This window comes from Rhinolophus sinicus, linkage group LG11, assembly GCF_036562045.2.
Source record: "Rhinolophus sinicus isolate RSC01 linkage group LG11, ASM3656204v1, whole genome shotgun sequence".
NCBI classification, from domain to species: Eukaryota; Metazoa; Chordata; class Mammalia; order Chiroptera; family Rhinolophidae; genus Rhinolophus; species Rhinolophus sinicus.
Window position 1 is genome coordinate 17155666 of NC_133760.1, and position 26109 is coordinate 17181774.

Below are 26109 nucleotides of genomic sequence, written 5' to 3' on the forward strand. Positions count from 1 at the left end.
GAGTGGGGGCCAGGGGGCCTGGGGGCGCCGTGGGGGCTGGGCCAGGCCTGACCCACTGGACTCCTCCCTGCAGGGTCATTCCCAACCTCTTCCCCAAGTACATCCGTGCTCCCAATGGGCCTGAAGCCAACCCCGTGAAGCAGCTGCAGCCCAGTGAGTGTGTGTGAGGGGGGTGTTGGGCCGCGGCCGCCAGGCTGGCAGAGGGTGGTGGCCCTGACTTGTCACGGCTCTGACCCAGATGAGGAGGACGACTACCTTGGCGTTCGTATCCAGCTGCGGAGGGAGCGCGTGGGCTCGGGGGCCGCCGGCTTCCTTGAGTGGTGGGTCATCGAGCTGCAGAACTGCCAGGCTGACTGCAACCTGCTGCCCATGGTCATCTTCAGCGACAAGGTCAGCCCCCCCAGCCTGGGCTTTCTGGCTGGCTACGGGTGAGTATGCGGGTGCGTGTGTGGCGCGGCCTGGGGGTGGCTGTGGGCGGCGGCGCGGACTCACCCTCCCCTGCCTGGCAGAATCATGGGGCTCTACGTGTCCATCGTGCTGGTCATCGGCAAGTTTGTGCGCGGCTTCTTCAGCGAGATCTCGCACTCCATCATGTTTGAGGAGCTGCCGTGTGTGGACCGCATCCTCAAGCTCTGCCAGGACATCTTCCTGGTGCGGGAGACGCGGGAGCTGGAGCTGGAAGAGGAGCTCTACGCCAAACTCATCTTCCTGTACCGCTCGCCGGAGACCATGATCAAGTGGACGCGTGAGAAGGAGTAGGGCCGGGCTCCTTGTGCACCGCGAACCAAGGCGCCGGCCCGGCAGTCAGCAGGGCGGTGCTCCTCGGGCCCTGGGAGCAGATACCCCAGTCCAAGGCCACCAGCTGTGACACGTCCTCCCAGCCCACTGAGCCCTGATGCTGCTTTCAGAAGGAAGCTGTGGCCGCTCCGTGGCCCGGCGCAGGACTGCTGTCCCTGCTGGGCCGGGTGGAGCCCACAGCCAGCCACACTGGGCCAGGGGGCCTGGCCCTCCCCTCCCCATGCGTACTGTAGAGTTTTCTAATTAAAAAACATTTTTATTTATACAAACGGATGATCACATGCCGCCTGTCCATCCTTGCTGTCCTGCTCTGACGTGGCAGAGGCCCCAGCAGGGTGACCCCGAGTGTCCATCCTGAAGCTCAGCTCTCACCGCTGTGTGCCTCTTCGTCACTGTCCTCAATGAGATACTCCTGGATCTCCTGCAAGACCCAGGCCCTGGGGGGAAGCCACACAGTGGGCGTCAGCCCAACGGGGCTCACGCCCGGAGGCCCCTCCCAGGCTCGCCCAACACAGCAGGCGTGTACCTCTGTCTGCGGAGCTGGGCCTCAGCCCGAATGTAAGGTGGCAGGGGGTCCAAGGACGGCTGCAACAGAGAGCTGGCATGGACGAGGGGCTACGTGGCACAAAGCTGGGCCACTATCCACCTGCGCCCTCACCCCCAGGAGCGGAAGGACTTCCCTTGTCACCAGCGCAGGGCGGGTGTCGACTCACCAAGTCCTTCATGTTCACGCGGCAGCCGTAGCACAGCTGCTCAATGATGCAGGCTCGGGGGTCCTCCCTGCGAGAGCAGAGCTGGACCTGTGTGCCTGGTCTTGGCACCTCGGCACAGGGTCCAAGGGCTTGGTCCCAGGGTGTACCACCACCCTGTGTGTAGCTGCAAGGGACCAGCCATGGGATGGGGGGCGGTCAGTGAAGGGACTCACCTCCCACAGGGCCCAGCCCCCTGGCAGCAGCCCTGGGGCCTGCCCTCCCCTGCAGAACAGCAGGGTGCTGTGAATGCCTTGGCTGGTAGGGTGGGGGGCGGCGTCTGGGAGAGATGCGAGGACTGAGCCCCAAAAGCCGTGGCACTATCTGCAAGCAGAGATGAGCTATGGGGACCTCGGGCTACTGAACCCCAGCATCCGCTCCCCGGCGTCCCACCCCCTTCACCCGAGCATCCTGAGGAGCTACAGCACAGACCGGCAGTGTCGATGTCCAGTGTGCACATGCAGAGCAGGCAGCGAGGGCCTGCAGGGACACCAGCATTGCTGTCCCTGGGGGCCTTGAGCAGCTTCTCACTGGTCCTAGGGGCGTGCGGACAGGGCACAGAGGCACTGTCGGTTGGCCGGGACACGTGCCCCGGGGTGGTGAGCTTCACGCCCACCCTCCCACTCCCCTTTCGGGCACACACACCTGTACACGGTGCTGACCGTGGAGGGGAACTGGGCCTGCAGCTTGAGCATGAAGGCTTCCATCAGCCGGTGGATGCTGGCCTTTTCGGGGGCCTAGGAACAATCAGATGGGAGGGAGGGCTGCAAGAGTGGCCCTGGTCAGAGAGGCAGCTCCCAGACCTGGCCAAGGGGCCATCTGGAGTGGGGGCCATGGGTTTCTCCACACCATCTGCTCCCGAGTCTGCTTGGAGCTGGAGTGAGCCAGGGCACACACTTCTAAAGTGTCCCTGCTGCTAAACACAGCCATTGTTAAAAAGTATATTATGTGGGGAAAAAAAAGTGTCCCTGACAAAGGTCATCCTGCCCCCCCATCATCGTCTCCCCCATGTTCATGACACCCCAGCTGGGCACCTTGCTTTGCCAGGGACGGATACCAGGAGGCGGCTACGTCCTCTCCCCTTGAGCCCCCTCCCACTCTAGGGTACCAGCCTATCCTCCAAAGAGATGCCATGCTTGTGCCCCAAGGGTGCTGGGGGGCCCCAGGGTCTCCACTATGGCACCAGGTAGCAGGCACTGGGCCAGAAGGCTGGTGTGGACAGCTTGGGCCCCCAGAGGTGTGCCGGAGACTCCTGCCCTGCTCCTGGAGCTCACCTTGGTGTCTATGGCCGGCGTGAAGACAGAGGGGACGCCAAACAGGCGGTTGTAGAAGGCGACCTCCTTCAGGGTGTGGTCGCGCATGGGCCGCACCACCACCACGTCGCCGTGCCGCTCATCTGAGAAGCCCTGAGGGGGATGTTCCTCACTGCACCCCGCTGACTGCACCCCTTCCCTGCCAGCTGGCGGGGAGGGTCACAGGGTCCGCCCTCCACGAGGGAGACCCCCAAGGCTGATTCATAACACGCTACTTTCAGGTGAAGGGGCCCGAGGAGTGAGGGTGGGAGGGGCCCCTGGGCAGCCTGCCCCTGAGTACCGTGTCCCAGGCCAGGAAGGCCCCTCTCCCCAGCGCCAGGCTGGTCATGAGCTTGATGGCCAATCGGGTGCAGCTGTCCCCTGTCATCACCTTGGAGTAGCCATGGGTCCGGGCCACGTGCAGGATCAAGTGGGTCCTGCAGAGCAGGGCAGGGGATCTCAGAGGGGTCTCAGGCCTGGGTAGGTCAGGGCCAGGAGCCGGTGGGCAAGGGGACTCACCGCAGGGTCTGCAGAAGCTCCTCCTTGGCTGTTAGTGTCTTCACTGAGTCGAACAGTCTGGACAGAGCCTTGGTCTGGGCAGCTGTGGGTGGCCAAGCCTCAGTTTGGGCAGCTGTGGGTGGCCCAGCCGGGGTCTGGAGGCCCTGGGTGCCAGGCTCACTCAGCTGCTCCTCCCCCTGGGCTGGTGCGTGCTGCTGCTGGAGGAAACTGTCCACAGCCGCCTTGTAGGCCCCCTCGGTCCCAGTGGGCTCCTGGGCAAAGTAGCGCAGCACGGACGGTGGCAGGCTGAACACCTTGTAGGGCGGAGGGTGGGGGAGCTCATGTGAGGCCCGTGCCCAACTTTGTTTATACTGAGGCGAGAGGAATAGGCCCAGGCAAGAGGCCCGCAGGCTGGCCCCAACAAATGGACACATACCCTGGTGGACACCGCAGAGGGCACCCTTCAGGGGCCTTTTTCAGCCCACCCACCTCTTCCAAGGCAATAATGTGCCAGGGGAAGCCAACGGTCTGCAGGATCAGCTTCACTTTGACCAGGGTTTGGGCTCTGTCCTCTGGGCTCTGTCCACAGACTGCTCCCTCTGGAACAGGCAAGCAGAAAAGAGTCATGGCTTACAGGAGAAGAGCCCCAGACAGGCAGGACACGGTCGACACCACACGAGAAATCCCTCAAGGCTGTGCTCTGCAGGGCAGCGGTTTCTGCAGAAACCACAGGTTGCACACCTCCTTGGAAAGGCATTTTCAGAGTGGGCAATGGGTTCTTTGCAGTGGCTAAGGGGAGGAGAGGGAGGGGAGGGAAGGGGAGGGAAGACAAGAGGAAGGGAGGGGAGGGGAGAGGAGGGAAGGGGAGGGAAGACAAGAGGAAGGGAGGGGAGGGGAGGGGAAAGTAGGGGAAGGAAGGGGAGGGGCAGGTTAGCATCACAGCCCCTGGGGCAGTCAACTGGCGTGGCTCAACCCGCAGAGGCAGCCAGGCAGACAATACTGCCCAACTCTAATGAAGGTCTGACTTAAGGCAACGGTGGTGTTATTGGACATGGGTACTCTGCCTCCAAAGAAACGCCCCCAGCTGGGCCTTGGTGTGGGCACAGTGACAGCTGTTTCAGGGGGCCCACCCCAAATGGCCAGGGCCTGGGAGGAGCAATGGCCATACATACCATCAATGTAGATGACCCCTGGCACGAAACGCAGTCTTTTGGCAGAATCTCGACTCAGGCCCTGGAGAGGGGTAGGGACAGGGCCTCAGCCCCACAGCCAGAAGCCACAGGACACTTTCCCTGCAGAAACCTTTCTCTATTTAGACTGCGTGCCCTCCAGGAAGGGGCAGTAACCCCCACCTATAGTAGACGGGGACGCCATACAGCCTGAGTCACTTCCAATGGCCCTGCCTGGGCATCTGCACCCCGCCCCCCCCCGCCCCCCATAAACCCTGCCCTCTCCATCTGTCCCTGCTCCAGGTCATGCCCTGAGAAGCAGCTGGGGCCACAAGGCCTGCCATGCCCCCTTCCCGAGCCCCTCTGCTCAGGATGCAACAGCACAACAGGATAAAAGTGAGGCACTGCTGCTCAGAGGGCAGAGCAGGGCCAGGTGCTGGGCGCACAGCTGGGGGAATGGGCGTGCATCTCACACCATCCAGCCAGGTTTAGGGGACTGATGTGAGCGCAGATGCAGCACCCTGGGCACATCCCAGGACCCTGTACAGATCACCCCACGGCCATAGCCTTGTCCCCAGACCCTGCAGTCTGTACCCCTCACAGGAGTGCAGGTCCATGGTGTCCCACCCCTAGGTCAAGACCTACCAAATACCCTAGCACCATCCAGAGAAGCCATAACTGCCTCATTTGTGGTTTCCCCTTAAAATTCTCAAGGAAGCTGCCAGGACTGGGCAACTCTGTTCTCCCGAGGCACCTGCTCCCATGTCTGGGCTCAGACGTACTCCCAGGACGTACTTCCCAGGACAAAGAGGGGTGGGGGCACGGCTTCAGGGCTACTTTGAGTGATGCTCCGTTGGGGCCCCTGTAACACCTGTTTCCCAGGGATTACATTTCTACAGTCGAGCAAATGGACAGAGCCCTAAACTGGGATATGGCTGGGTACTCTGGACACAGCTTCCGGCTTGTGCACCTCTTGTATACACATCCAGGAACCAACCAGTATCGCAGCGGGGGGGAGGCTACTCTCTCAGGCCCCAAGCAAGAGCCCCTCGGTGCTCGCCCTCCACCCTCAAGCTCAGCAGGACAGCAACCTGGACCCAGGAGGACGGTGTGGAGATGTACCTCAAGGACCTGCCAGACCATGGAACTGGACGAAGGCCCCCCAGACCATGCCAGGAGCACCTGGGAGAGAAGGAACATCATGGGAGGGGCACTGCATCTCCAACATGAGCTTGCCCACCTCCCCACACTGACATGGGTCCGTCCTCAGAGCCCAGGTGCAGGACAGCAGGCGGGGCTGGTGGGATGTAGCTGGGACAGGCTGTCTGCAGGAAGGGTAGCAGGAGCAGAGAACCAGGGCCCAGAGGTCTGAGCTGCCCTGTTGAGTACAGCTGCCTCGCAGAGGAGTCACCCCACACTCTACCTTCTCTCCTGGGAAGATCAGCCGGTTCTTCCCAAGCATAGCTCTGAACTTGTGGACGTAGAACGCCTTGAAACAGTTCCTGCAACACAAACCACCATTGATGGCGGCCACACAGCCCAGGCCGCCCATCCTCCACACAGAGACAGGGAAGCTGGTCATACCAGCTCCCGCACGGAGCAGTCACCTTTTCCTTCTTGTACCCACTTCCACCTTTAAAAGCAGCGTCTTGACACTGAGGACCCACCCAGAGGCCAGGATGGCGGCCCCAGGATGAACCTCACACCACGTGGGGTGGCCTACCTGAATCACTCCCACAAACCTTACCAGTGCCAACAGATGGCTGAGGGGCCAGGAGTCTGGGTGCCACCTGCACTCAGAAAGGACCAGCTGGCAGAATGGATGGACCCAGGCAAGTGCAGGGCAAGGGCACCACGACCTTCCCTTAAATAATGTGGATAACCCCTTCCAAGACACCCACTGGGAGAAGTACCACCTCTTGGCGTGAAGGGGGCAACACTGATTGGGCTGCAGGGGCCCAGTGTCCTGAAGCCCCACAGGCCTCTCTCTAGCATGCTGATCCCACCATGACCAGGAACACCCCGGAAGTTCCTGCAGAATCCTCAGACCCACAGATCAGAACTTCCAGGGCAGGTCCTGGGAATCTGTGCTCTTGACATACCTTCCAGCTGGTTCTCGGGCTCACTATATCAGATTGTCAGCCTTGACGGCACATTAGACTCACTCAGGCCAACTACGTCAGAGTATGTAGGGACAAGGCCCAGGCATCTGCATGTTGAAGCTCCCCTGGCAAGCCCAGCAGCCAGTCAGGGGGGAGAACAATACCCCGAGCAGCGTTACCCCAAGAGAGCTGCCCCACACCTAGGGCTGTGCCTCCTCTCTGATTCCTTCTTTCTATTCAGATATCCTGGTGTCCCCCCAACACTGAACAGGACCAGTGTTATGAGGGGCCAACCAAACACCCCACAGGTCATTTGAGGGTGGTAATTCAACTCAGTGTTTAACAGCAAAATGTTGGAGCTCTAGGGATCCCAGGTGACCAGCCACGGGAAGTGACTCCCAGGAAGTTCAGAATGTGTTGAGGTGCCCCCAGCAGACACAGATGCTTGATTTTGCCTGCTCACTTGGGGCGGGAGGAACCAACCTGTGGCTGCCCCCCTTCATGTCCTCCCTGTACCAGTAGTAGGCTCATGAAACCACACTCTCTCTCTGGGTCAAGCCAGGTTTCCCACACGTGCTGACCCTCACAATCCTTGAGGAACCTAGCTTAAATCTGCAACCTGGGAAGTCAGCTTCCCACCTTTTCTTGGGACTCAGCAAGCATAGGAGGTAGAGTTCTGGGCCCAGAAGGAGCCCTGCCAGCCTTGCTTAGAGCTACTGCAGCTTTCCTTCTCCTTACCAGCAAGTTCTCTAAGCAGATTGGAGCGGTCACCATTTTCAGATGCTCCGAAGTGATTAAACTTTAGCTCCCTTGCCTAAAATTTATTTCATGGTGGCACACACCTCGTGCTACTAAGCACACACCCAGTCTACTAGGCTCCCAAAAGATGGTAAGGAATGAAAAGTTTTTTGAAAAACAATTTACTCAGTCCCTTTAGTTTCTTTTTTGTAACATTTTAGAAAGCAGAGTCAAAGACTCTCGGAGACCCATTTAAAGATGCAAGTCGGTCACTCATTCGACTAATGTTCATTTGCTATATAAAGCATGCAACACCACCAGAAATAGGGATAAAATGGGAGACCGGCCCTGCCTTGCAGAGCTATGAATCTAGTAAAGGTGATCAGACATAAAAGAGTTATGATTCAAGAGCAATGTGACAGGGCCACAAGAGAGCTTCAGATAAAACAACACGCTGGTGCCCAGGCCCCTCTGGGAATAAGCCTCTGCTCCTGTCTGAAGGACCCCCAAAGCTGGTGAAAGGCTGGGCCCCCCCCTTCCACCCCTCTATCCCTCACAAGCAAAATAGGCATCCCATGGAGCACCTTCCCAAGATCCCAGGATGCTCCAAACTGCCCCTAGATGTGTTCTCGCTGCCCCAAAATGTTCCTCCTGCCTACACCTCACTCACTCTCACTGCCAACTCTCCCCATAACGCCGTCACATACCTTCCTGCCACCTGATCCATGGGTAGATGTTGGGAGAATGGTATAAGAAACCAATCCCTTCCCCACCAATACCAGTCACCAAGACCGATGTTAGAAGCAAAAGCAAAGCGATTCAATACTTCTAAATGCAAGAAACAGAGCCACAGAAATAGAGGCACTCCTAGTTGCTGAGCGAGACCACTTGCCAGGGTCTCCTTCCCACGTCCAGGCCTCACCTGCAGAAGGCATCTCCCACTCGGATCACCACCACGGGCAGGCCTTCCTTGCACTTCACACATTTCAGCTCACAGCTTTGGAGACATGGGGGGAAGAGAGAACAAGAACAGATTATACACACCCCTCCGAGCAGCTTCAGAAAGACAGGAATCCTGTTTCTCACCCCAAGCTGGTGTACAGGAGAGGTCATGCCAGGGGCTGTACACACACAAACTAGAGCTTGTGTCCTATCCAAACCACCAATTTTCAAAAAGACAAGGGCCTCCGGGGGGATTTCAGTCGGTTATAGTCGGCTTGGGGTGGCGGTGTGGGGGTACTGACACATAGAGGCCACCTCTCAATGTCTTGAAGGCTGGCACAAGAGACAATTTGCTGTGTAGCCCTGGAGGGGAGACAGGGAGCCAGTGGGTGGAAGCGACAGGGAGACAACTTCCTCTTCGAGTAAGGACAGCATGGTTTGAGTGGAGCTGTCCCACTGGCTGCAAGAATTTGCGGTGCGAGTGAGCAGAGGGAGCCCCTCCCTGGGGTGTTCACCACCGACTTGACAGACACTCTCCGGGTGCTGGAGAGGGTGGCCCAGCCCCCATCCAGGATCAGAGGCCTCCTGGGCCCGGCCTCGGCGGTCTCTGGACTTCCCGAAGCTCGCTGCTCGGGACTCACAGCAAAGCGCGGAGGGTCCGCGCTCGCCGCCGGCCGGGGGCTCCGGGAACCAGACGGGTGGGTGCGGGCCCAGTTCTTACCCAGATCGCGGTGGCGGTGGCCCCACGGACGTGGGCTCCCCGTAGTCCTCACCCACCTGACACATGGCCGTGCCGGGTCTCGGTGCAGACGGCGGCGGGGCCAGCGGCGGTGCGCGCTCTGATAATGTCACCGCAGCGCCGTCGCGGCCGTGACGCGGGGGCCGGGGCCGGACCCGCCCTAAACGTCAGCGCGGCGCCGTCGCGGCCGTGACGCGGGGGCCGGGCCGGGCCGGGCCGCCCGTGATAACGGCAGCGGCGGCGGGCCTGGCCCCGGGATGGCGATGTTCCGCAGCCTGGTGGCCTCGGCTCAGCAGCGGCAGCCGCCGGGCGGGCCCGCGGGCGGCGATAGCGGCCTGGAGGCGCAGTACAGCTGCCCCATCTGCCTAGAGGTCTACCACCGTCCGGTGGCCATCGGCAGCTGCGGCCACACGTGAGTGCGCCGGCCTCCGGGCGGCGGCGGGGCCGGGTCTCCGCTGCGGGGAGGGGTCCGGGCCCGGCCGGGAGGGGCCCGAGGCCCACCGCCGCCCCGCGCAGCCCGGGAGCCCCGCGCGTGGAGGATTCGGGCGCGGGGGCGCAGGGACTCCCTACGCAGCGCCGGCCCTGCCCTCGAGGCGCGTTCATCCGTCTCATCCCAGCCTCCTGCCCGCCAGCCCGAGGCAATCGACCGACCCAACCACCCTGTCGGCACACGGGGGCGACCTGCAGTATTGCCAGGTCTCGGGGTCCCTGGCCCCCAGGGCTGCTAACGGCCTCGGCGGGCCTCCCCGGGTACTCAGCGGGCAGCAGGCGCGACCTCTGCGCCAGTCGCCTTGATTCGGTCCCGTGGAGCTTGGAGTGGACAGTTGTAAATAAATGCCTTGTGGCTTTTCCTGTCAACTCTTTTTCGGACCCGCTGTGTGCTTGTCTAGACTGCTGAGGAGAGAAGTTCCCTAAAGTTAGGAGAGGAGCTTGTTTAGAGTCTGTTGCTGTTTTGTTTTGGTAGAGAACTTGGGTCCCATCTATCACCGAGTAGCCAGGCAGCCTGGCCCTCAGGGGACCAGTCACCAAGCACCTTGCTTAGGTTTCCAGCTGCATCAGGGCCCACAGCGGGCTCCTGTGGGGGTGTTTCAGGAACAGAAACCTGAGGATGTGGCTCTCCTCCCAGATGAGAACTGCATTCAGATCTCGGAGCTGCCAGCCTGGTTGGGAGGGAGCCGAGATCAAAGTGTCTGCTCTCTGACTCTCCCAAGTGACTGGATTATACAGCTCTTTGGTGAAATCAGCAAGGTGGGGAGAGGGGGCAGGAGGGCTTTGCTGCCAGTAGAGCGGCTTGAGGAGGTTGGATTTTCACTCCAAGGGTTTGGCTGAGGTGTACCCAGGCTAGTAGGAGGCCCTGGAACGTTAGCAAAAAAAAAAAAAAAATAGCTGACTTAGGAGGCTCTTGATACAAAGTGGGAACTGGAACTGCTGGGTGGATGTGTCACTGGTCCTCACGCAGGGAGGTGGCAAGGACAGTGTCAGAATCCAGGAGCCCTTCACTTGCCTTTCCCACTTTCCCATGTCAGACAGCACAAGAGAGCACCTACAGACTTGTTTTCAAGGGCACCACACCTCACTTTTTCCTGTTGCTTATGACATTGTGATGGGGCAGCCTCTGAACAAGACTTGTTTCTTCTAAGCACATACTAGTTGGTATTTTAAGGTGTGTTCTGCGTCTTTCAGTCCATCATTGAGACAACTATAAGGCTTGTCCTGGACCTAATTTTTAGAAAGGCTTTCCTAGGCTTCAAGTGATGTCCCCTTGGCACCAACACTCAGCCGTGGGCCACAGTGTTTCCAGTCTCCGGGTCTGCACAAACCTATATTTTCTCGTCTTGCCAAATAAGTCTTTTCTTAAAACGTGGTTTTCAAAATACAGAACTACACAGAATTGTTGTGAAACATCTCCTATCAATGCCCTTCCCCCATGCTTTTCTTGGCAGAATCTGACCCTCTTCTGTTTCTAAGGCAGGTCTTGCACGAGCCTGTGCTTTAGCTTCTGCCTTAAAAAGCTTTTCTCCCTGCGTCTCCCTGCTGGCCTGTTATCCTGGCTATTCCGTCTCTGCCTCTTCCTTTCCCTAAGTTTCTTGCCCCGTGTTGGGAAGGTATGTGTGCAGAGGAGCACCGATTTAAAGGCTCCACCTTAACTTTAAAAACCTTGCTGGTGGTCTAGTTACTATCCTCCATAGTTACCTGACTATAAGCAGTTTCCTTCCACAAAATAGATTTTCTGGTGGTGAGAGCAGCACTGTATGGGGCAGGTATCCCTGCTCCAGCACCCAAACAGAAGAAAGAATCATAGGACTTTTTTGAGCAGGAGTAGAGCCGCCTCAGTGGAGCTTGTAGAAGAGCTCCCAGGAACTCCCCAGGGGCCCCAGAGGAAGGCAGTCGTCTGTTGCACTTGAGGGACATCCTGGGCAGTGAGCCACATCCGGAACCAGAAGCTGCACAGCTGTTTCTTAACCCTCATGGACCCTCCCCCCAGGGCCCATGTTTGTTTGGGGTAAGGTTCAGCCGAGGCTACCTCTGGCCTCTCTACCTCTTCTTTCAACCCCTCTAGTCAGTGCTATCCATATGTACCTGCGTCTAAGCATCCCCATATGCAGTTTATTAATGAACAGAGGTCACAGAAAATTAAAACGCTCATGTCTAAGGGGAACCGCAGGGAATGATAATAATAGATGTTTTCTGAGTACTCTGCATTCCACAGCCCGGCGAGGCAGGTACTGTCCTTATTCATATTATACAAGGAAAACGAGACAGAGAGGCTGAGTAAAATTCCCACGTGTTACAGCAAAGCCAGGGTTTGAGCTCGGCAGTCAGGCCCAGCCAGCCTCTTCGCCACTGTCCCCCAACCACCATCAGCACCCCCCACACACACCTTGTGCTCTTGTAGCAGTGACCACAGACTCTAAGCCTTTACACTGCGCTTCCCCAGGCAAATGAGCTGCACACAGGCCAGTAAGCTGGCTTCTCCGGGCAGGGTCCCAGAGGACCCAGGAGTTTCTGTCACTCCCAAGAGCACAGGCCTTGGACAGGTGCATGGAGGCCTGGGCCCACAGGTAGCTCACCTGGATCTGTGTGTGGGTGAGCTGAGTCAGGTGGGCCAGGAAGTGAGCAACTGAGTGATCACTCAGAAAAGGCTTTAGAAGTCAGCTTCCGCGCTCAGGACAGGTCCAGGTGCCTGGGGCCGGGCCTGCTTGCCTTCCTGGGTCTGAAACATTGGACTGGCCTGGTGTACCTGTGTGTGCGGGAGGCCAAGGTGGGAGTGAGACCCATCAGTGGTGCTGCTGTAACCTGGAGTCTGTGCAGGGGCCGTCAGGCTGCTCCAGCTGTGCCCATGGGCCTGGCATGGGAGAGCAGACCCCTCAGCTGTCTCCTTCAGCCCCTTGGGCAGATGCTGGGAGGAACCTCCTGTGGAAGAGGCGGGCATGGTTCGTCTGCTCTGTCTCTCAGCACATTGCAGTGATGACGCTGGAAACTAGGCCGTGAGCTGGGCCACCTCATGGACACCTAGTTCTGCCTCCAGCTCCTCAGGGACCTTGACACGGAGACAGGCAGTGCTGCAGGGCTGGTGGCTGAGTCCAGGGGTCAGCTAGGGAGCCACACATGCCTTCCGGAGACTCCCAAAGCTTCCCTGCCTCCTGCTGGAGGACAGTGGGCACCCTTCACCCCAGTGTCCTATGTGTCTTGTCAGAGACCTGCTCCTCCTGAGGCCTGCACTGGACCCTGCCTTCTGCTGATGACGTAGCGACAGGTCATCCCCACATGCGGTCCTGTGTCCTTTTCTTTTGTGTGTGTTTTTACAGTTTTATCGAGCTTTTCTTCGTTTAAAATGCACAATTCAGTGTTTCGTAGTATGTCCACAGTGTTGAGCGACCATCACCTCAATCAATGTTACAATATTCTCATCACCCCAAAAAGAAACCTCGTCCCCACTGGGAGTCAAACCCTATGCCCTCCAGCCCCACAACCACTCACCTGCTTCCTGCTTTTGTGGATTTGCCTGTTCTGGGCAGTTCACATAAATGGAGTCACACACTGTGTGGTCCTTTGTGACTGGCTTCTTTCACTGAGCACGACGTTTTCAAGGTTCCTCCCAGTGGTCACATCTGTCAGCACACACTCCCTCTCATGGCCGGGATCTGCATGTCTGTCACCTGTCAATGCACACGGCATTGTTTCCACTTGGCTCTTGTGACTGGTGCTCTGTGAGCACTCGTGTGCAGCCTCTCCATTAGGACCCTCCAGAGACTGGGTGAAGTGAGCAGCTTCCCCCAGCCATTAGGCTAAGCAGATCCTGAGCCAGGTGAGCGGCACAGCCTTGGGTTCCTCCCGCGTGCCAGGGGTGAGTGTGTGGTGCCGTCTTTGCATGCCTACGATGCCTGGCAAGCCCTCCCTGGGTGCGGGGCGTAACAAGGGGGGTGACCTTATTGTGCAGGACAAGGCTTGTCGGGAACACTGCACTCTGACAGCCTCAGGTGTCAGGCCCAGTCAGGCCTTCTCTGGTTACCAACGTGTGCAAACCTTATGTGAGTGGTGAGCAGCCATGTGGTGGCAGCACTGGAAGCCAGCATGTAGGAGGAGGGCCTCTGGTTGGGCAGCAGGAGGGACTCTGGATCCCCCTTGGCTGCCTTTTCCTGAAAAGGTGAAACTCTGATGGCAAAGGGAACTCGGATCAGTGTAGCTGAGGTCTCAGTACACTCAGGAACATTCTCACGTCCCTGTGTCCCATACAGTTCCTGCCCCCACCATGGCCCAGCCTGCTTGACGTACACAGGTGGGAGGAGAAGGGTACGAACCCTGGTTTCTTGCAGATTTATTGCCGTCTGCAGATTTACTACTTTACTCATGCGTCTGGGCCCAGCCCCCACACTGGGGCTTTTCTGGGGCTGTGGAGGCTCCATTTCAGTGTCTCCGGTTCCAGGTCCCATGTTGCGGCTAAATGGTCCCCACAGCACTTCCTACGAAGCTGGACTGAGATGGTCCTGCGATCAAGTGCCTTCTCCCTCTCCCCCACCGACCGCTGACCCGACTTTGCTGCTGAATAAGCAGCGCGCTCCTCTGCAGCGTGGGGAGTGGTTGTAAATTCCAGCTGAGGGGTCCAGGGGCAGGGCTCACTGTACATGCGACGCACACAGGATGTGGCCTCTCCAGGGACAGTGCCTCGAGCTCAGCGCTGCAAGGAGCCTCTTGTGCCTGAGTGCATGCCCGGCACTGGGGGCGGTACTGCTGGGCAGTCAGGAGCCTAGCAGGAGCCCTTCCTGCCTGGGGAGGGGACGCTGTCCCAAAGCTGCCAGCTTTGGCCCTGCCCTGTCCAGTGGGTCCTGGGCCCCTGTAGTTCCCTTGCCCGCCATTGTTAGTCATCTTACTTCCCAGAGCTTAGTGGGTGGAGGGTCTCCAGGGTCCTCTGTGCTGTCGCTGTGCCCTCTGAGTCCCATGAGGTGTATCACCACGGGGCGTGACAGTGGCAGGCTGAGCCCAGGCCTCCTCCTGCAGCCAGAGCTCTTGCTGGGTCCCAGGGCCACGGGCCCAGCACAGGTCCTGGAGAGCCACAGCTGTAGCTCTGCTTGGCTCCAGGATATGACGGGGTTCCAAGAGCCCACAGCTGCGAGGGGACCTGAGGTCATCTTTTAGCCATATGGTACCTGTCCAGCAAGTGGGCTCAGAAGTGACCATCTCCAGAAACGTGCAGTTGACAGCAGAGGGGAGCTGTCCCGTGTGTGCACGCGCAGGCTGGCAGCCTCAGGCCCGTGTCCCCTGCCCCCTGCAGGTTCTGCGGGGAGTGCCTCCAGCCATGTCTGCAGGTGCCGTCCCCTCTATGCCCCCTGTGCCGCCTGCCCTTCGACCCCAAAAAGGTGGACAAGGCCGCCCACGTGGAGAAGCAGCTCTCATCGTACAAGGCACCCTGCCGGGGCTGCAACAAGAAGGTACCCCACCTGAGGGGCTTTGGGGGGCTGGCAAGGGGCTTTTGATTGGGTGCTTGTGGTCCTGGTTCCACCCCCAGCAGAGGAACTGGGCTCTTCCCTTTCCTGTTGAGTCTACAGCTGTACTTGGCCCATCCCCCATGACGCTGAGCACTTCCCTTTGGCCCTGTGTGTGTCGCAGGTTGTATCCCCGCCATCCACCACCTGGCCTGGGCTCTGGGTACTTGTGTGCATTGTGGCTGAGTCAGGGACACCAGATCTGAGCTGAAACCCACCCCAGACGCAGCCTCACACTCCAGTGACTCGCCCACTGCAGGAGTTGACGTAGGAGAGAGGGGGGCACCTGGGGGCCACAGGCAGATGGAGTGCATCAGTGGCCTCTCCCCCACCCGGTTCTGCCTTTACCATCCTGCCCCAGGAGCCCACCCCACCACCCTCCCTGTACCCACTACTGCCCCAGGGCTAGGAGGCCCTGCCTCCTGGTACACAGAGCTGGAACTGATTTTGAATTTACATTTTTCAGACTTTGCTATCTCTCTGGTTAACAAGTTCTACCAACTTATCAGAATGGAAAACAGTCCCTGGTTGCTTTGCCCTAAAGCACAAAGGTCTGAATTTCTGGGGCTGCCCTGAGGGCCTCGGAGAGGGGCTGTTGGGGCTTCCTGCGAGCTCACATACCCGCCCTCCACGCAGCCTTCTCCCCTCGAGTCCTCCTGTAGTTTCACATGTGAAACAGCCCTGCTCTTGGCTCTGTCCGCCAGCCCTGGGGGCAGGGCTGGTATCGGGAAGCCGTTCTCCTGTTACCCCAGCCACCCTGGGTCGGTGCCCTGTGCTCAAGGAGGCAGCTGACCCTCACCCACCCTCCCTTGCTGCTTCCCCAGTTTTGTGAACTGGTCTGTTTGTGAAATGTTTACTCCCAGCCTCTTGGCATTGGTGACATAGCAAGAGGGTGGTGGCTGCTCCCCAGGGAGTGTAGACTAAGGTTCCCCACCTGCTCAAGGAAGTCAGTGCTCACCGCTAACCCTACCCTGCTCTGAGCTGGGTCCCTCCTGGGCCAAAGCTCATGACTCGGGTGGCCAAGAAAAAGTTGTGCTCTGTTTGGTTTTGTTTGGTACCTTTGGGTAAGCAGTTTTTCACATGTTCAGCTGTCTAATAAAAGAGTGTTGTCCATTGGTGCCTATTATGAGGGGCATTTTTCCTACATGACCATGCTTCTTGTTCCCCAGGAACTGTCTCTGCCCTTCTGCAGCTCCCCAGGGACCCCAGCTGGGGCCTGCTCCCCTCCAGGGGCTGGTGACCAACAGCAGCCCCGTGTGCAGCCACAGCAGCACGTCCCTGGGGTCTCACGTCTGTCTCCTCCCTCAGTGCCTCTTCTCCAGCAGGGACACTGGGCCCCTGACAGAGGCCCCTAGAACCCGCTTCCACATGCTGCTGAGCCATGAACGGCAAGAGCAGGACCGGCCCCACTTGCTGGTGGTTCTCTGGTCCTCGAGAGCCTGAGGCTTTGCCCCCCTGCCACTGCCTGACCCCCTGCCCTGCCTCTCTTCCTAGGTGACACTGGCCAAGATGAGGGTACACATTTCCTCCTGCATGAAGGTCCAGGAGCAGATGGCCAACTGTCCCAAGTTTGTCCCTGTGGTGCCCACGTCCCAGCCCATTCCCAGGTAGGCCACGATTCCAGGGGCACTCAGGGTCCCTGTCCTTTGCAGGGGCAGCTCCTGGTCTGCATCACTAGGTGGGGTCAGCACTGCTCTGCCCTGAGAATGTGGGAGGGGCTTTGTGTCCTCTCTGAGCAGGGCCTCGCCAACAGGTAGGAACGGAACCCCCGGGAGGTCCCATGCCAGGCCCGGGCATCAGCACGCAGCAGCGGAGTGTGGGCCCCAGAAAGGCTACGACAGGACAGATGCCTCCTCTCAGGCAGACAGCCCATCCTTCCCCTGCCTGCCCAGCTGTGTCAGGGAAGGAGCGGGACTGGGGAGTTTACGAGGCGGCAAGCGGCTCTAGAGCAGTTGCAGGGGGGCGTGCAGGGGAACGGGGCAGAGGGCCCCACATTGGCCGAGGTCCTCAGGACTCTGGCTGGGCCTCTCCCTGCCCACCGCCCAGGGCTCATGCAGGGGAGGGCAGGGCTGGGCTGGCCACCGCTCACCCCTCCTCTCCCTGCCCCAGCACTGTCCCCAACAGGTCTACCTTCACCTGCCCTTACTGTGGCGCCCGAAACCTGGACCAGCAGGAGCTGGTGAAGCACTGTGTGGACAACCACCGCAGTGACCCCAACCGCGTGGTGAGCACCTGCCGCCGGCCTGCCCACAGTGCCCTCCTGGGACCCCAGGGTGGGGGCCTGCTCCCCACTGTGGCCCGGCTTCACCACAGCGTCCCCTGTTTCAGGTGTGCCCCATCTGCTCGGCGATGCCCTGGGGTGACCCCAGCTACAAGAGCGCCAACTTCTTACAGCACCTGCTCCACCGGCACAAGTTCTCCTACGACACCTTTGTGGTGCGTGTCTTACCCCACCCGCACCCCTGGCCCGTAACCAGCCTCAGGCCCACAGCTCAAAGGGGGGTGGACACACAAAAGCCTCCCTGGGTTTCTGTGGGAGCCGCCTGTGGGTCAGGTGCCGATGGCCGTCAGGTCTGCATGGCCCCTAGAGGGCCTTCAGGGGCTCTGGATGTGCGCGGAGCAGTCTGCGAGGGCCCCTTGGTTCTGTGGGGCTCACCAGCGAGCTGTCTTCACATGGTGGGGGCTTCTCTGGGAAAGATGGCCACAGATACGGCGGCTGTCGCAAGGGTACTGTCTCCCCGGCCCTGGTGGGACAGAGAGCTCCGTGGAGGGTGACAGGCTGCTCTCGGGTGTTTATAGGAGAAAAACTAGAGGGACTTCACCCCTTGAAAACCTCCAGCTTGTGCTCCCTCTCCCACTGCTCGGGGGGAACGGTGCCTGCCCCAGGCCTGCCAACCCTCCATAAGCTCTTCCTCCTGCTTGGCCCCTCCCCACCCAGCCCTGTTTTCCTGTCCCCACCAGCCTCCAGCCTCCAGCCACCGGGGCTGTACAAGATAACCACTCGTGCTCCAATCTGCCCCTGGGGTTCCAGTGGTTGGAGGCATGGAGCTCTCTGGCTTCTCTGCTCATCTCAGAATTCCATTTCTCAGCCAGAGGCGAAAGGACAGCTCTTGTTCTGAGTGTCCACCCCTCCCACAGGCCCACTGGGCAAGGGATCTGCTGGGGAGGTGTCTGCTGGGCTGCTGCAGAGGCCCCACGCTGCACTTGGGGAACTAGAGAACTTGGGGAAGTCAGATAGTGATCCCACATGAGGGCAGCCCTTTAACCTCCCACAGAACTGTCTTTGCGTGACACCAGTGACCCTGTGTCCCCATGACTGCAGGGGCTCAGTCTTGACCTGGGTCATGCTGACGGGCAATGGGGAGACTGGAAGTGGCAGCACTGGTTTGGGGTGAGTGGACAGACGTGGCAGCCCTGAGAAGGGCTTGTCTGGGCCCTTCCCTCTCCCAACCCGTCCCCCACTTCCTGTCTTCCAGGACTACAGCATCGATGAGGAAGCCGCCTTCCAGGCCGCCCTGGCCCTGTCTCTGTCTGAGAACTGAAGGCACAGGCCGGCCACCAGGACCGAGCCTTCCCGCCTCAAGGGACAGGGCTATGCTAGCTCTCTGTGGTCCAGCGCCTGCACTGGAATGCACCTTGTCGGCCAGAGGGAGCCTCCATCATTGCAGGTGGAGAGGCAGCCCCCAAGATTGCCACGGCCTGGGAGAGACCACTGTCCCCTTGCCATCAGAGGACAGCCGCCGGTGCTCCTGGCCGAGCGTGGCTGGTTTCTTCGGTGCTTCGGGCCGAGCAGACGTCCCGTTGGGACTGAGGCAGTCAGATGTCTGTCTCTCTCAAAGCCATGACGTCCTCCCCGTATAGAGGGGGAGCCCCGGCGACACCCGCCCGGCCGCCAGCGTCTGGCAACACATCCCCCTGCGCACCTGGTACTGGCTTTGTGATAACTAGAAATTCTGGCATTTTTCTATATTATCCAGTGTGATAACCTTTTCACATTTTATAGAGCAAAGACAAAGCAGTTACTCTTCATATTGCAATATCTGTGTTTGACTAGGAACAATAGTATTTTTATGGAACATTTACAAAATTATATTTTTTAAAAAAACAATCAAAAATAAACAGTTGTGGGATCGAGCTGGGGAGAAAAGGAGAGATAGGGTAAATGCTGGAGCCAAAATGAACTGTGGGGTTTCGCTTATGTACATGGGACGGAGGTGGCCACATCCCAGGTCATCGCAAGTGTTTTCCAGGGTTCCTGTGGTTGGTTTGTCATTTCCCTTAGATAACGACCGGGAAGAAATCCCAACACCCTGGCCAACTGCAGTGACCACTGGGCTGCCGTGGCCTCCTCCTGCCTGGGGTCCTGGCCTGAGCCCCGCTGACACCTTTCCAGAGCTGACCACATCCACCTGAGGCAGGGCCATCCTCAGTGGTGGCAGAGCTTGGAGGACCTGGGCGGGAGCCCTGTGCAATGGTGTGCCAGGGCAGAAAACACTCGTCAGTACTCTTGTTTGGTTCATGGCATAAATTATTGCTGTCTTTTAAAAAAAATTTAAATAAAATGTTTCAGAGCATCTGTAGCACCTTAGACCAGTGGGTTTCATTCTGCAAATATTAAAAGCAGAGGGCTGGTGTGTCACTATGACCTTCCTTTGCGTGAGGTCTACCGGTGTGCGTCTGTCCCTAGGCAGCTCCAGCTCAGAGCTTCAGAGTCACCCATGAAGAGGACACAGTGGCCAGGAGGGGTGCCATGGGACAGCCATCCTGCCCACTTCTCCCAGACCTCTGCCCGCCTCTGCCACCAGCAGTCACTTGGAGGGCAGGGCCTTCCTGCTCCTCCCATGAGCATGGCACCTCCCCAGGGCACTGGAGGCTTCTCAACCTGTGACCCTCCCTCCCTGGCCTGTTTCTGCCTCTCCAAGTTCTTGAACTGTATCTGGTCCCTTGTAACAAACGCAGGCAAAGGTTTGCTGGGTGTTGGTGGCATTCACCTTCCTGGGCCTGAGATGGGGTCCACTGAGGCTGGCAGGCTGGGCACCCCCCAGGCTCCCTGGTTGGGGCTGGTCTGAATGGGGCCCGTTCTGGGGCCCAGAGTTGGCCATGGCGGCCTTTGGGGTGGCCTGCAGAATTCCCTGGGGGTGAAGCCCCCTGACCCCAGCAGCCGCCATGCGGTATCCACTCTCCCGGCTGCCTACAGCCTTCTCTCCCCCTCTGACCCAGCACCTTCCTCTCCCCTGAACCTCCCTGTACTGGTGCCTTAAGTACGGACCCCCTACAGGGCCGGCCGAGCCTCCCCTTGGCCAGTATCCTTGTCCTGCCTCCCCCCAGGGGCGTGTGCCACCTGAATCATCAGGCCCACGGTGGGGGCTCGGGGGCGCCGCAGGCTAAAGCCACTGTCCCAGCAGCCTCCTCTTCCTTTGGATGAGAGCAGAGTTGGAGCCAAATGTCAAATCCGTGCAGTTGAGCTTCCCAGTGAGAGTGGGGGGGCCCCGACCATAGCTGGGATGCCAGCCTCAGACCCAGGCTAGCCCCTCATGTCCCTCCCCAGATCCCACTGCAAACCTATAGGGTCGCCAGAACCAGATTCGTTGCAAGGCTGTGCCCCAGGCTTCCCACTGCTTTGTGTGTAGGTGAAGATTCGGAGACCCATCATTTTAAGCTGGGAGTTCCTGAAGCCAGGGTCCCCTCCACCCTGACAAACGGACTGACAAACTCCAGCAGCTTTTCTCCACAGCATAAAGCCAGACAGTCCTTATGTCCAGGGCCCAAACGCCTGTGCCCTAGGGCATCCGCAGACAAAGGTGGCACACCGTTTCCTATCGTGTTAGGCACTCCCTACTGCCTAAACTGCCTACGGATTCCCACGTACCTGCGACCTTGACTTCAAGTCAGGACACTCAAAGCACGGAGCCTTCTAGCCCAGGCTGGGCTCCCTTCACTAGCCTGGGGCTCCTGAGAACTGGCCACCAGCTCTGGGCACTCATGGGCAATAGGGCGACACATGGGACAGCCACACAAGCCCACTGCAGAGTGGCCTCTTAGCACACTCACTTCAGCCTGGGTTTATGAGACTCCAGGCCAGTCTTTCCAGGAAATACATGTGTAAACGGGTCTGGCACCAAAAAATAAACAAGTAGGTCTACCTGCTTTACCTCATCCTCAGGGACCCCAGCACACCTGCCACACAGAGCCATGCCCTCCCAACCCCTTGGACATGCTAGGTGGTACCTTGGGGGTCATCTAACACAGGGCCATCTTGATTTAGGCTCACGAGCCCCTGGGAAAATAGGCTGAAGTCACTGCTTCCGTTTCCTAGATGAAGAAAGAAATTCCAAGAACCTGTTCGAGAGGCAAAGGGCCTGACATGCTGTGGCCTGGTCCCAGTCTGGACTCTTCCTACTGGCCCATCTTGACAAGCTCTGAGGCATCTATGGGGGACCACATGCCTCTGCCCCCGGGGTCTGGTGCAAGGGAGGGCGTGTCCTCATGATACAGCCGTAGTCAGTCTGTCCAGACACAGGGTGAGCCAGCCCTGTCAGAGATGACTGAAAAGGCTGTCTGTGCCTGTCCTCCCATCCACCCCTGGTGCTGACACCCCATGCTGCAGGTCTTTCTAACACTCTTTCTGGGATACCAGGGCTCCCCACCTCTGTCCCTCCCTAAGCTCGTGGGGAGGGGACCTTAAAGGCACTCACTGCCAGGCCTGATGGGGTCCGCAGCGACTTCACACAATCAACCTCAGGAACGTATCTCCAGCAGCACACTCTCAGATAGTCGGAAGCCAGGAGGGGCGGCTGGCCTCCCACCCAGAGCCTGGGCCTCAGCTCAGGAAAATGACAGGCAACTGGGTGGGAACGAGGCCAGCTGAAACCGGTCTGTTTCCTCTGAGTGTGGCCCTCACAGCCGCAAATGTGGCCAGCGGCTGGACTCCTCCTGGTGTGGGCTCCTCTCCAAGGGACAAGCAAAAGAAACAGGAGCTGGCAGACTGTTTTGTGGACCTGTGCCTCCCTGGAGAGTCTATGTTATCAAACCTCTGAAAACGCTTGGAGCGGGGACAAGAATGGGCCAGTGGGAAGTACAAACAGCACCAATGTGGGACTTTCCTAGAAACTCCAATCACTGCTGCTGCGTGGGTTTGTGGGGCTGTGGCTAGTTCTCCTTGATTGGCTGAGCCCTCACAGCAAATCGGGGCGACCCAGATCACTGTCTGTGTGAGTGTCCTGGAGCAGCTGAGTGGCTTCCACAGCTCGGGATTCCCCACAGCTCAGGAGGCAGAAGTCCAGGGTCCTGGTATTGGCAGGGCTGGTTCCTTCTGCGGGCTATGAGGGAGCATCCATCCATTCCTACTCTCCTGTTCTGCCAGCCTCTAGCAGCCCCCAGCATGCTCATACATGTGTCACTCATACATGTATGAGCCCCCCCGGCTCATACATGTATCACTCTGACCCATCAGCTTCACACGGCCTTCTTCTGCGCCTCACGTCGTCTGTCCTCTGTGTGTGCCTATGTTCAAATATCCCCTTTTATCAGAAAACCAGTCATCAGATTGGGGCCACCCTAAAGACCTCATCTTGACTACACCTGCAAAGACCCTAATTCCAAATAAGGCCACAACCACAGGTGCCAGAATTAGGACTCAACGTCTTTTTGGGATACATGCTTCAAGCCCGAACGCTGTCCGTCAGTTCATTGACAGATGAGTAGCAAAGAATGAGCATGAGCTCCAGCTTGCTGCCACCTGGAAGGTAAACGCCCTGAACACAAGGGGCAGCAACTGGTACCGTGTTTCCCCGAAAATAAGCCCCAGTTGAGATCGTCAGCCAGACGGATGCATTTAGTACGTTATGACGATGTTCCAGAAGAAGATGACATGACTTTATTTGAATAAATGTAGATTGTTGTACATGAAAAAAAATAAGACATACCCTGAAAATATGCCCTAGTGCGTCTTTTGGAGTAAAAATTAATATGAGACCCAGTCTTTTGTTGGGGAAACACAGTAGCTATAATCTCATTATGGTTGTGCTCAGTTGCCTCGTGGATTTCTGGAGGGTGCTAGAGCCACTGCCTGGTGCCAAAGTGGCTGAGGGCCCCTTGAGAGTCTGACCCACTGCCCTGACCCAGCCCAGGGACAGAGCCAGCTGGGCTCCTACAAAGGCGTCCCGCTGAATGTGGTGGCCATCGTGCCAGGCCAGAGAAGGCGCCGTTGGACCTATTAGACCCACTTCTGGCTCCTCTGGGGTGTGCCCTGAAGGAACTCCAGATCCTGCAGTCAGCGGCTGCTGGAGAGCCCGCCCTAGGCCTGGCTGTCTGTCACGGGAGCCCTGGAACCCAGGAGGCACATCCTGGGGTCCTGGGCATGTTCCACTGGCAGGGCTCGGCTCCTTGGCTGGAAGCTGCCGTGGGGGTTAGAGCCAGCTGAGATGCCTCTCCTGCAAGCCTCGAGGACAGGCTGCGCCTTGCTGCTCTGTGCCCTGGGGGCTGGGCAAGCGAGAGAAGCACAGCACACTGACCGAGTGTAAAGGTGAGACCATGTGTACCGAGGTTCAGCACTCCAGTGCGGACTGACTGACAAGATAGGGATGGCCTAGAGAGAGACAGAGACAGAGAGAGACAGAGAGAGACAGAGAGAGACACAGAGACAGAGGCACCCAACACGTGACCCTTCAAGTCTCCTACAACCAGCTCCACTGTGCGGATAAAGAGTGCAGAGAGGATACAGTGGGCTGAAGAGCTGGGAGCCAAGCTGTGGACCCAATAGACCCCTCCCCTCAAGGCTCACCCGCTGATGCTCAATCTCTGTATCACATGGGAAAAGCTCCTGTGATCTCACACATGTACACATGTGTATTGCAAAAATGCATTACAGAACACAGGTCTGCACACATGCACATACATGCGTGCACACACATTGACACGCCTGTGTACACAGTGCATCCCTGCCCAGTCCCTGCTCAGTTCTCACCTTTCCTGCCCCAGCCCCCAGGACCCTCTTCAGCATCCAACATCACTCTTTCTGGCATGCCCTAAGGGGTCTAGGCCTCTACTGCCTGTCTTATAAGCTGTGTGTGGAGGGATGATATCCCCTCTCAGTACCCCCATATCACACAGGATGTGACCACTGAACCCCAGTTTATGAACCAGTATCACCTCTAATAATCAGGCCCCAAAATGGAATGAGCAGCTGGAAGTGGTAGTGAGTTCCCCTTCACTGGGGGTGACCAAGCACATGCTGGACACCAATCTGACCGATGGTGTGGTCAGATACATAGAAAATACACGTAAAAAGAAAATATCAATGTAAGTGGGATTATAACATCTGACTGCGGCTCCTGGGGCTGCCCTGCTTCCTGACTTGGACATGCTACTAACCCTAACCCGAACCCTAGTCGGCCTGCTGATCAGCTGATGGAGACATATGGGTGGCTCTTGGAAGCTGTCATCCCCTGGGTCCTAGGTGCCCAAGGAAGACTGCTATGGTTTCTGCAGGAAATGTGGATCTCGGTTCCCTGCAAGTCCTGCTCTGGGTAAGAGACAGGGCTGGTGGGAAGTAAGTTTCCCACCACAGCGCAGGGCAGAAGGCTTCACCGCCAGGCACAGTGGTAATATTGAGGACAGAAGGACACAGAGCAGAACAGATGGGGACAGCTGCACCCCCCTCTCTGGGCTGCTCGGGTAGGGACAGGCAGACACTGAGGTTTTCCTCCTTGGGTCCCACTTGGGTCAAGCCCTGACACAACCCTATGAGTCACAGCTGAAAGTGAGTCTGTGCTACCACAGAAATACTGCTAGGGACTGCAAATTTCCCTTCAGGTCGTTTGTTATGGCAACCCTAGGAAAGGGAAAAACTGCCCCTACCCACCAGCACTCTAAGGACCCTCCAATCCCTGGGACACTTCCAGGATGAAATCATCAGCTTCTCCACAGGAGTGCTCCAGCTTCCCTAAATAACAGAGTGTCTCTGGGGATTAAGGAGGTCATCTTGGCTGGCGGCCACACAATGGGTGGCTGGGTAAGGAAGGACAATATGGGTAGAGGGTTGGCCCAGGTATCTACAAGTGTTATCGATGTCTGAGAGGCGGAGAGAGAAAAAAGAGAGGGTATAAATAGAAACCTTTCCAGGCCCAGGAACAGGTGAATAAGCAGAAGGCAGCCACATGTCCTCTGAAAGCCACACGCGTGGCAGAGTGGTGCCAGGCCATGGCCCACAGGACACACTCTCCCCTTCTCCAATCCATGCACTTCCTCTGTCCTTCCACGTGCCCTCACCAAGCAACAGACTGGGTGCACACACCTTGGGTAAGGCTGGAACTGCGGGCCTGGGTCCCAATTCTACCACTTCTCAGCCTCTCAGAGCCTCAGTTTTCTCATCTGCAAAACTGTGGGAACATAAGCCATTGTGTGACACGGGCCTCCTTCCCACTGTCTCTGCGAGGGTTCTTCTACAGACTCACCACCGTCCCCACCATGCCCCCCAAGCCCACAGCTGGCAAAGAGCACCAGGCTGTATGCAGCATCTGTGCCTCAAAAGGCTCTGCAGGGAAGGCAGGCCTGCTGCACAGCCATGGGAACACCCTGTGGCTCTCAGGATGCAGAGACGGCCCCATCTGACCCCTGAACTCATGAAAAGTCCACATCAAAAGGGACCAGACACCCAGACCTGACTCACCCAGCTCTCTGTGACACTGAAAATTCCAAAGGACACTGAAGGAGGGACATGGCTGCCCAGCGTCACAGACAAGCTGTTGTAGAGTGCACAGGCTTTGCCCTCCGATAAAACTTCGCTTAACCCCTCAAAATTCCAGGCTGTGTCCTTTCTCCCACCAAATGAGTTTTCTGGGTACCTGGGGCCAATTCCTAACGAAGTGTCTCCACAGGGAAGGGGTCCACCAGGAAAGGGCCACTCCTACCGTTGCGGGTTTGCACAGAAGGTGGGGCGGTTGTAACAGAAGGGAGCAAGGGTTCTCGCAGCCTGGGTTCCCCACACGCTCCCACGCCAGCCGTGTGCACTGAAGCCGGCTGGATTTCAATCCAGCCCTGACCTCTGCCCTTTAGTCGGTGGCGACTGGGTCTGCCAGGCCCCAGGGGGTCGGCGTGA

The 26109-nt window shown here is 58.3% G+C and overlaps 3 protein-coding genes across 7 annotated transcripts in view; 2 read left to right on the forward strand and 1 right to left on the reverse strand.

Moving 5' to 3' along the window:
• The window catches only part of PIEZO1 (piezo type mechanosensitive ion channel component 1 (Er blood group)), a 65255-nt gene extending 64184 nt beyond the window's left edge, over window positions 1-1071 (forward strand). For all 3 annotated transcript variants that reach the window (XM_074314451.1, XM_074314453.1, XM_074314454.1), the window contains 3 exons: window positions 74-153; window positions 239-428; window positions 510-1071. In XM_074314451.1, the coding sequence (XP_074170552.1) occupies window positions 74-153; window positions 239-428; window positions 510-759 (520 nt within the window). In that variant the 3' untranslated portion in view covers window positions 760-1071. The remainder of the gene's footprint in view (window positions 1-73; window positions 154-238; window positions 429-509) is intronic.
• A 27-nt stretch (window positions 1072-1098) lies between these two features.
• On the reverse strand, window positions 1099-9186 carry CTU2 (cytosolic thiouridylase subunit 2). 3 transcript variants are annotated; one of them, XM_074314456.1, is made up of 15 exons: window positions 9066-9186; window positions 8269-8343; window positions 5930-6008; window positions 5629-5688; window positions 4510-4570; window positions 3827-3936; window positions 3359-3651; window positions 3141-3276; window positions 2822-2953; window positions 2193-2284; window positions 1980-2083; window positions 1724-1871; window positions 1512-1578; window positions 1325-1383; window positions 1099-1235 (listed from the first exon to the last, which is right to left on the reverse strand). In XM_074314456.1, the coding sequence occupies exons 3-15, from the start codon at window positions 5966-5968 to the stop codon at window positions 1160-1162; spliced, it is 1377 nt and encodes a 458-aa protein (XP_074170557.1). In that variant the 5' UTR covers window positions 5969-6008; window positions 8269-8343; window positions 9066-9186; the 3' UTR covers window positions 1099-1159. The 3 variants fall into 3 exon arrangements, 2 of the variants coding, with proteins under 2 accessions (XP_074170557.1, XP_019598225.2); XM_019742666.2 differs by having other exon boundaries at window positions 9010-9167; XR_002138244.2 differs by lacking the exon at window positions 1724-1871 and having other exon boundaries at window positions 1157-1235; window positions 1512-1674; window positions 9010-9167.
• Window positions 9187-9192: 6 nt separating this feature from the next.
• On the forward strand, window positions 9193-19591 carry RNF166 (ring finger protein 166). Its single transcript, XM_074314457.1, has 6 exons — window positions 9193-9439; window positions 14801-14957; window positions 16506-16618; window positions 17121-17235; window positions 17340-17447; window positions 18488-19591. The coding sequence occupies exons 1-6, from the start codon at window positions 9285-9287 to the stop codon at window positions 18551-18553; spliced, it is 714 nt and encodes a 237-aa protein (XP_074170558.1). The 5' UTR covers window positions 9193-9284; the 3' UTR covers window positions 18554-19591.
• The last annotated feature ends 6518 nt before the right edge of the window (window positions 19592-26109 follow it).

Excerpts from the sequence above, each read along its gene's own strand:
- RNF166 (XM_074314457.1), top strand. The coding sequence starts at position 9,285 with ATGGCGATGTTCCGCAGCCTGGTGGCCTCGGCTCAGCAGCGGCAGCCG. Across the intron at positions 14,958-16,505 it reads GCCGGGGCTGCAACAAGAAG|GTGACACTGGCCAAGATGAG; the intron begins GTACCCCACCTG and ends CTCTCTTCCTAG. Across the intron at positions 16,619-17,120 it reads ACGTCCCAGCCCATTCCCAG|CACTGTCCCCAACAGGTCTA; the intron begins GTAGGCCACGAT and ends TCCCTGCCCCAG.
- CTU2 (XM_019742666.2), bottom strand. The coding sequence starts at position 9,074 with ATGTGTCAGGTGGGTGAGGACTACGGGGAGCCCACGTCCGTGGGGCCA. Across the intron at positions 8,344-9,009 it reads CCACCGCCACCGCGATCTGG|CTGTGAGCTGAAATGTGTGA; the intron begins GTAAGAACTGGG and ends ATGTCTCCAAAG. Across the intron at positions 3,277-3,358 it reads GAGCTTCTGCAGACCCTGCG|GACCCACTTGATCCTGCACG; the intron begins GTGAGTCCCCTT and ends CCTGCTCTGCAG.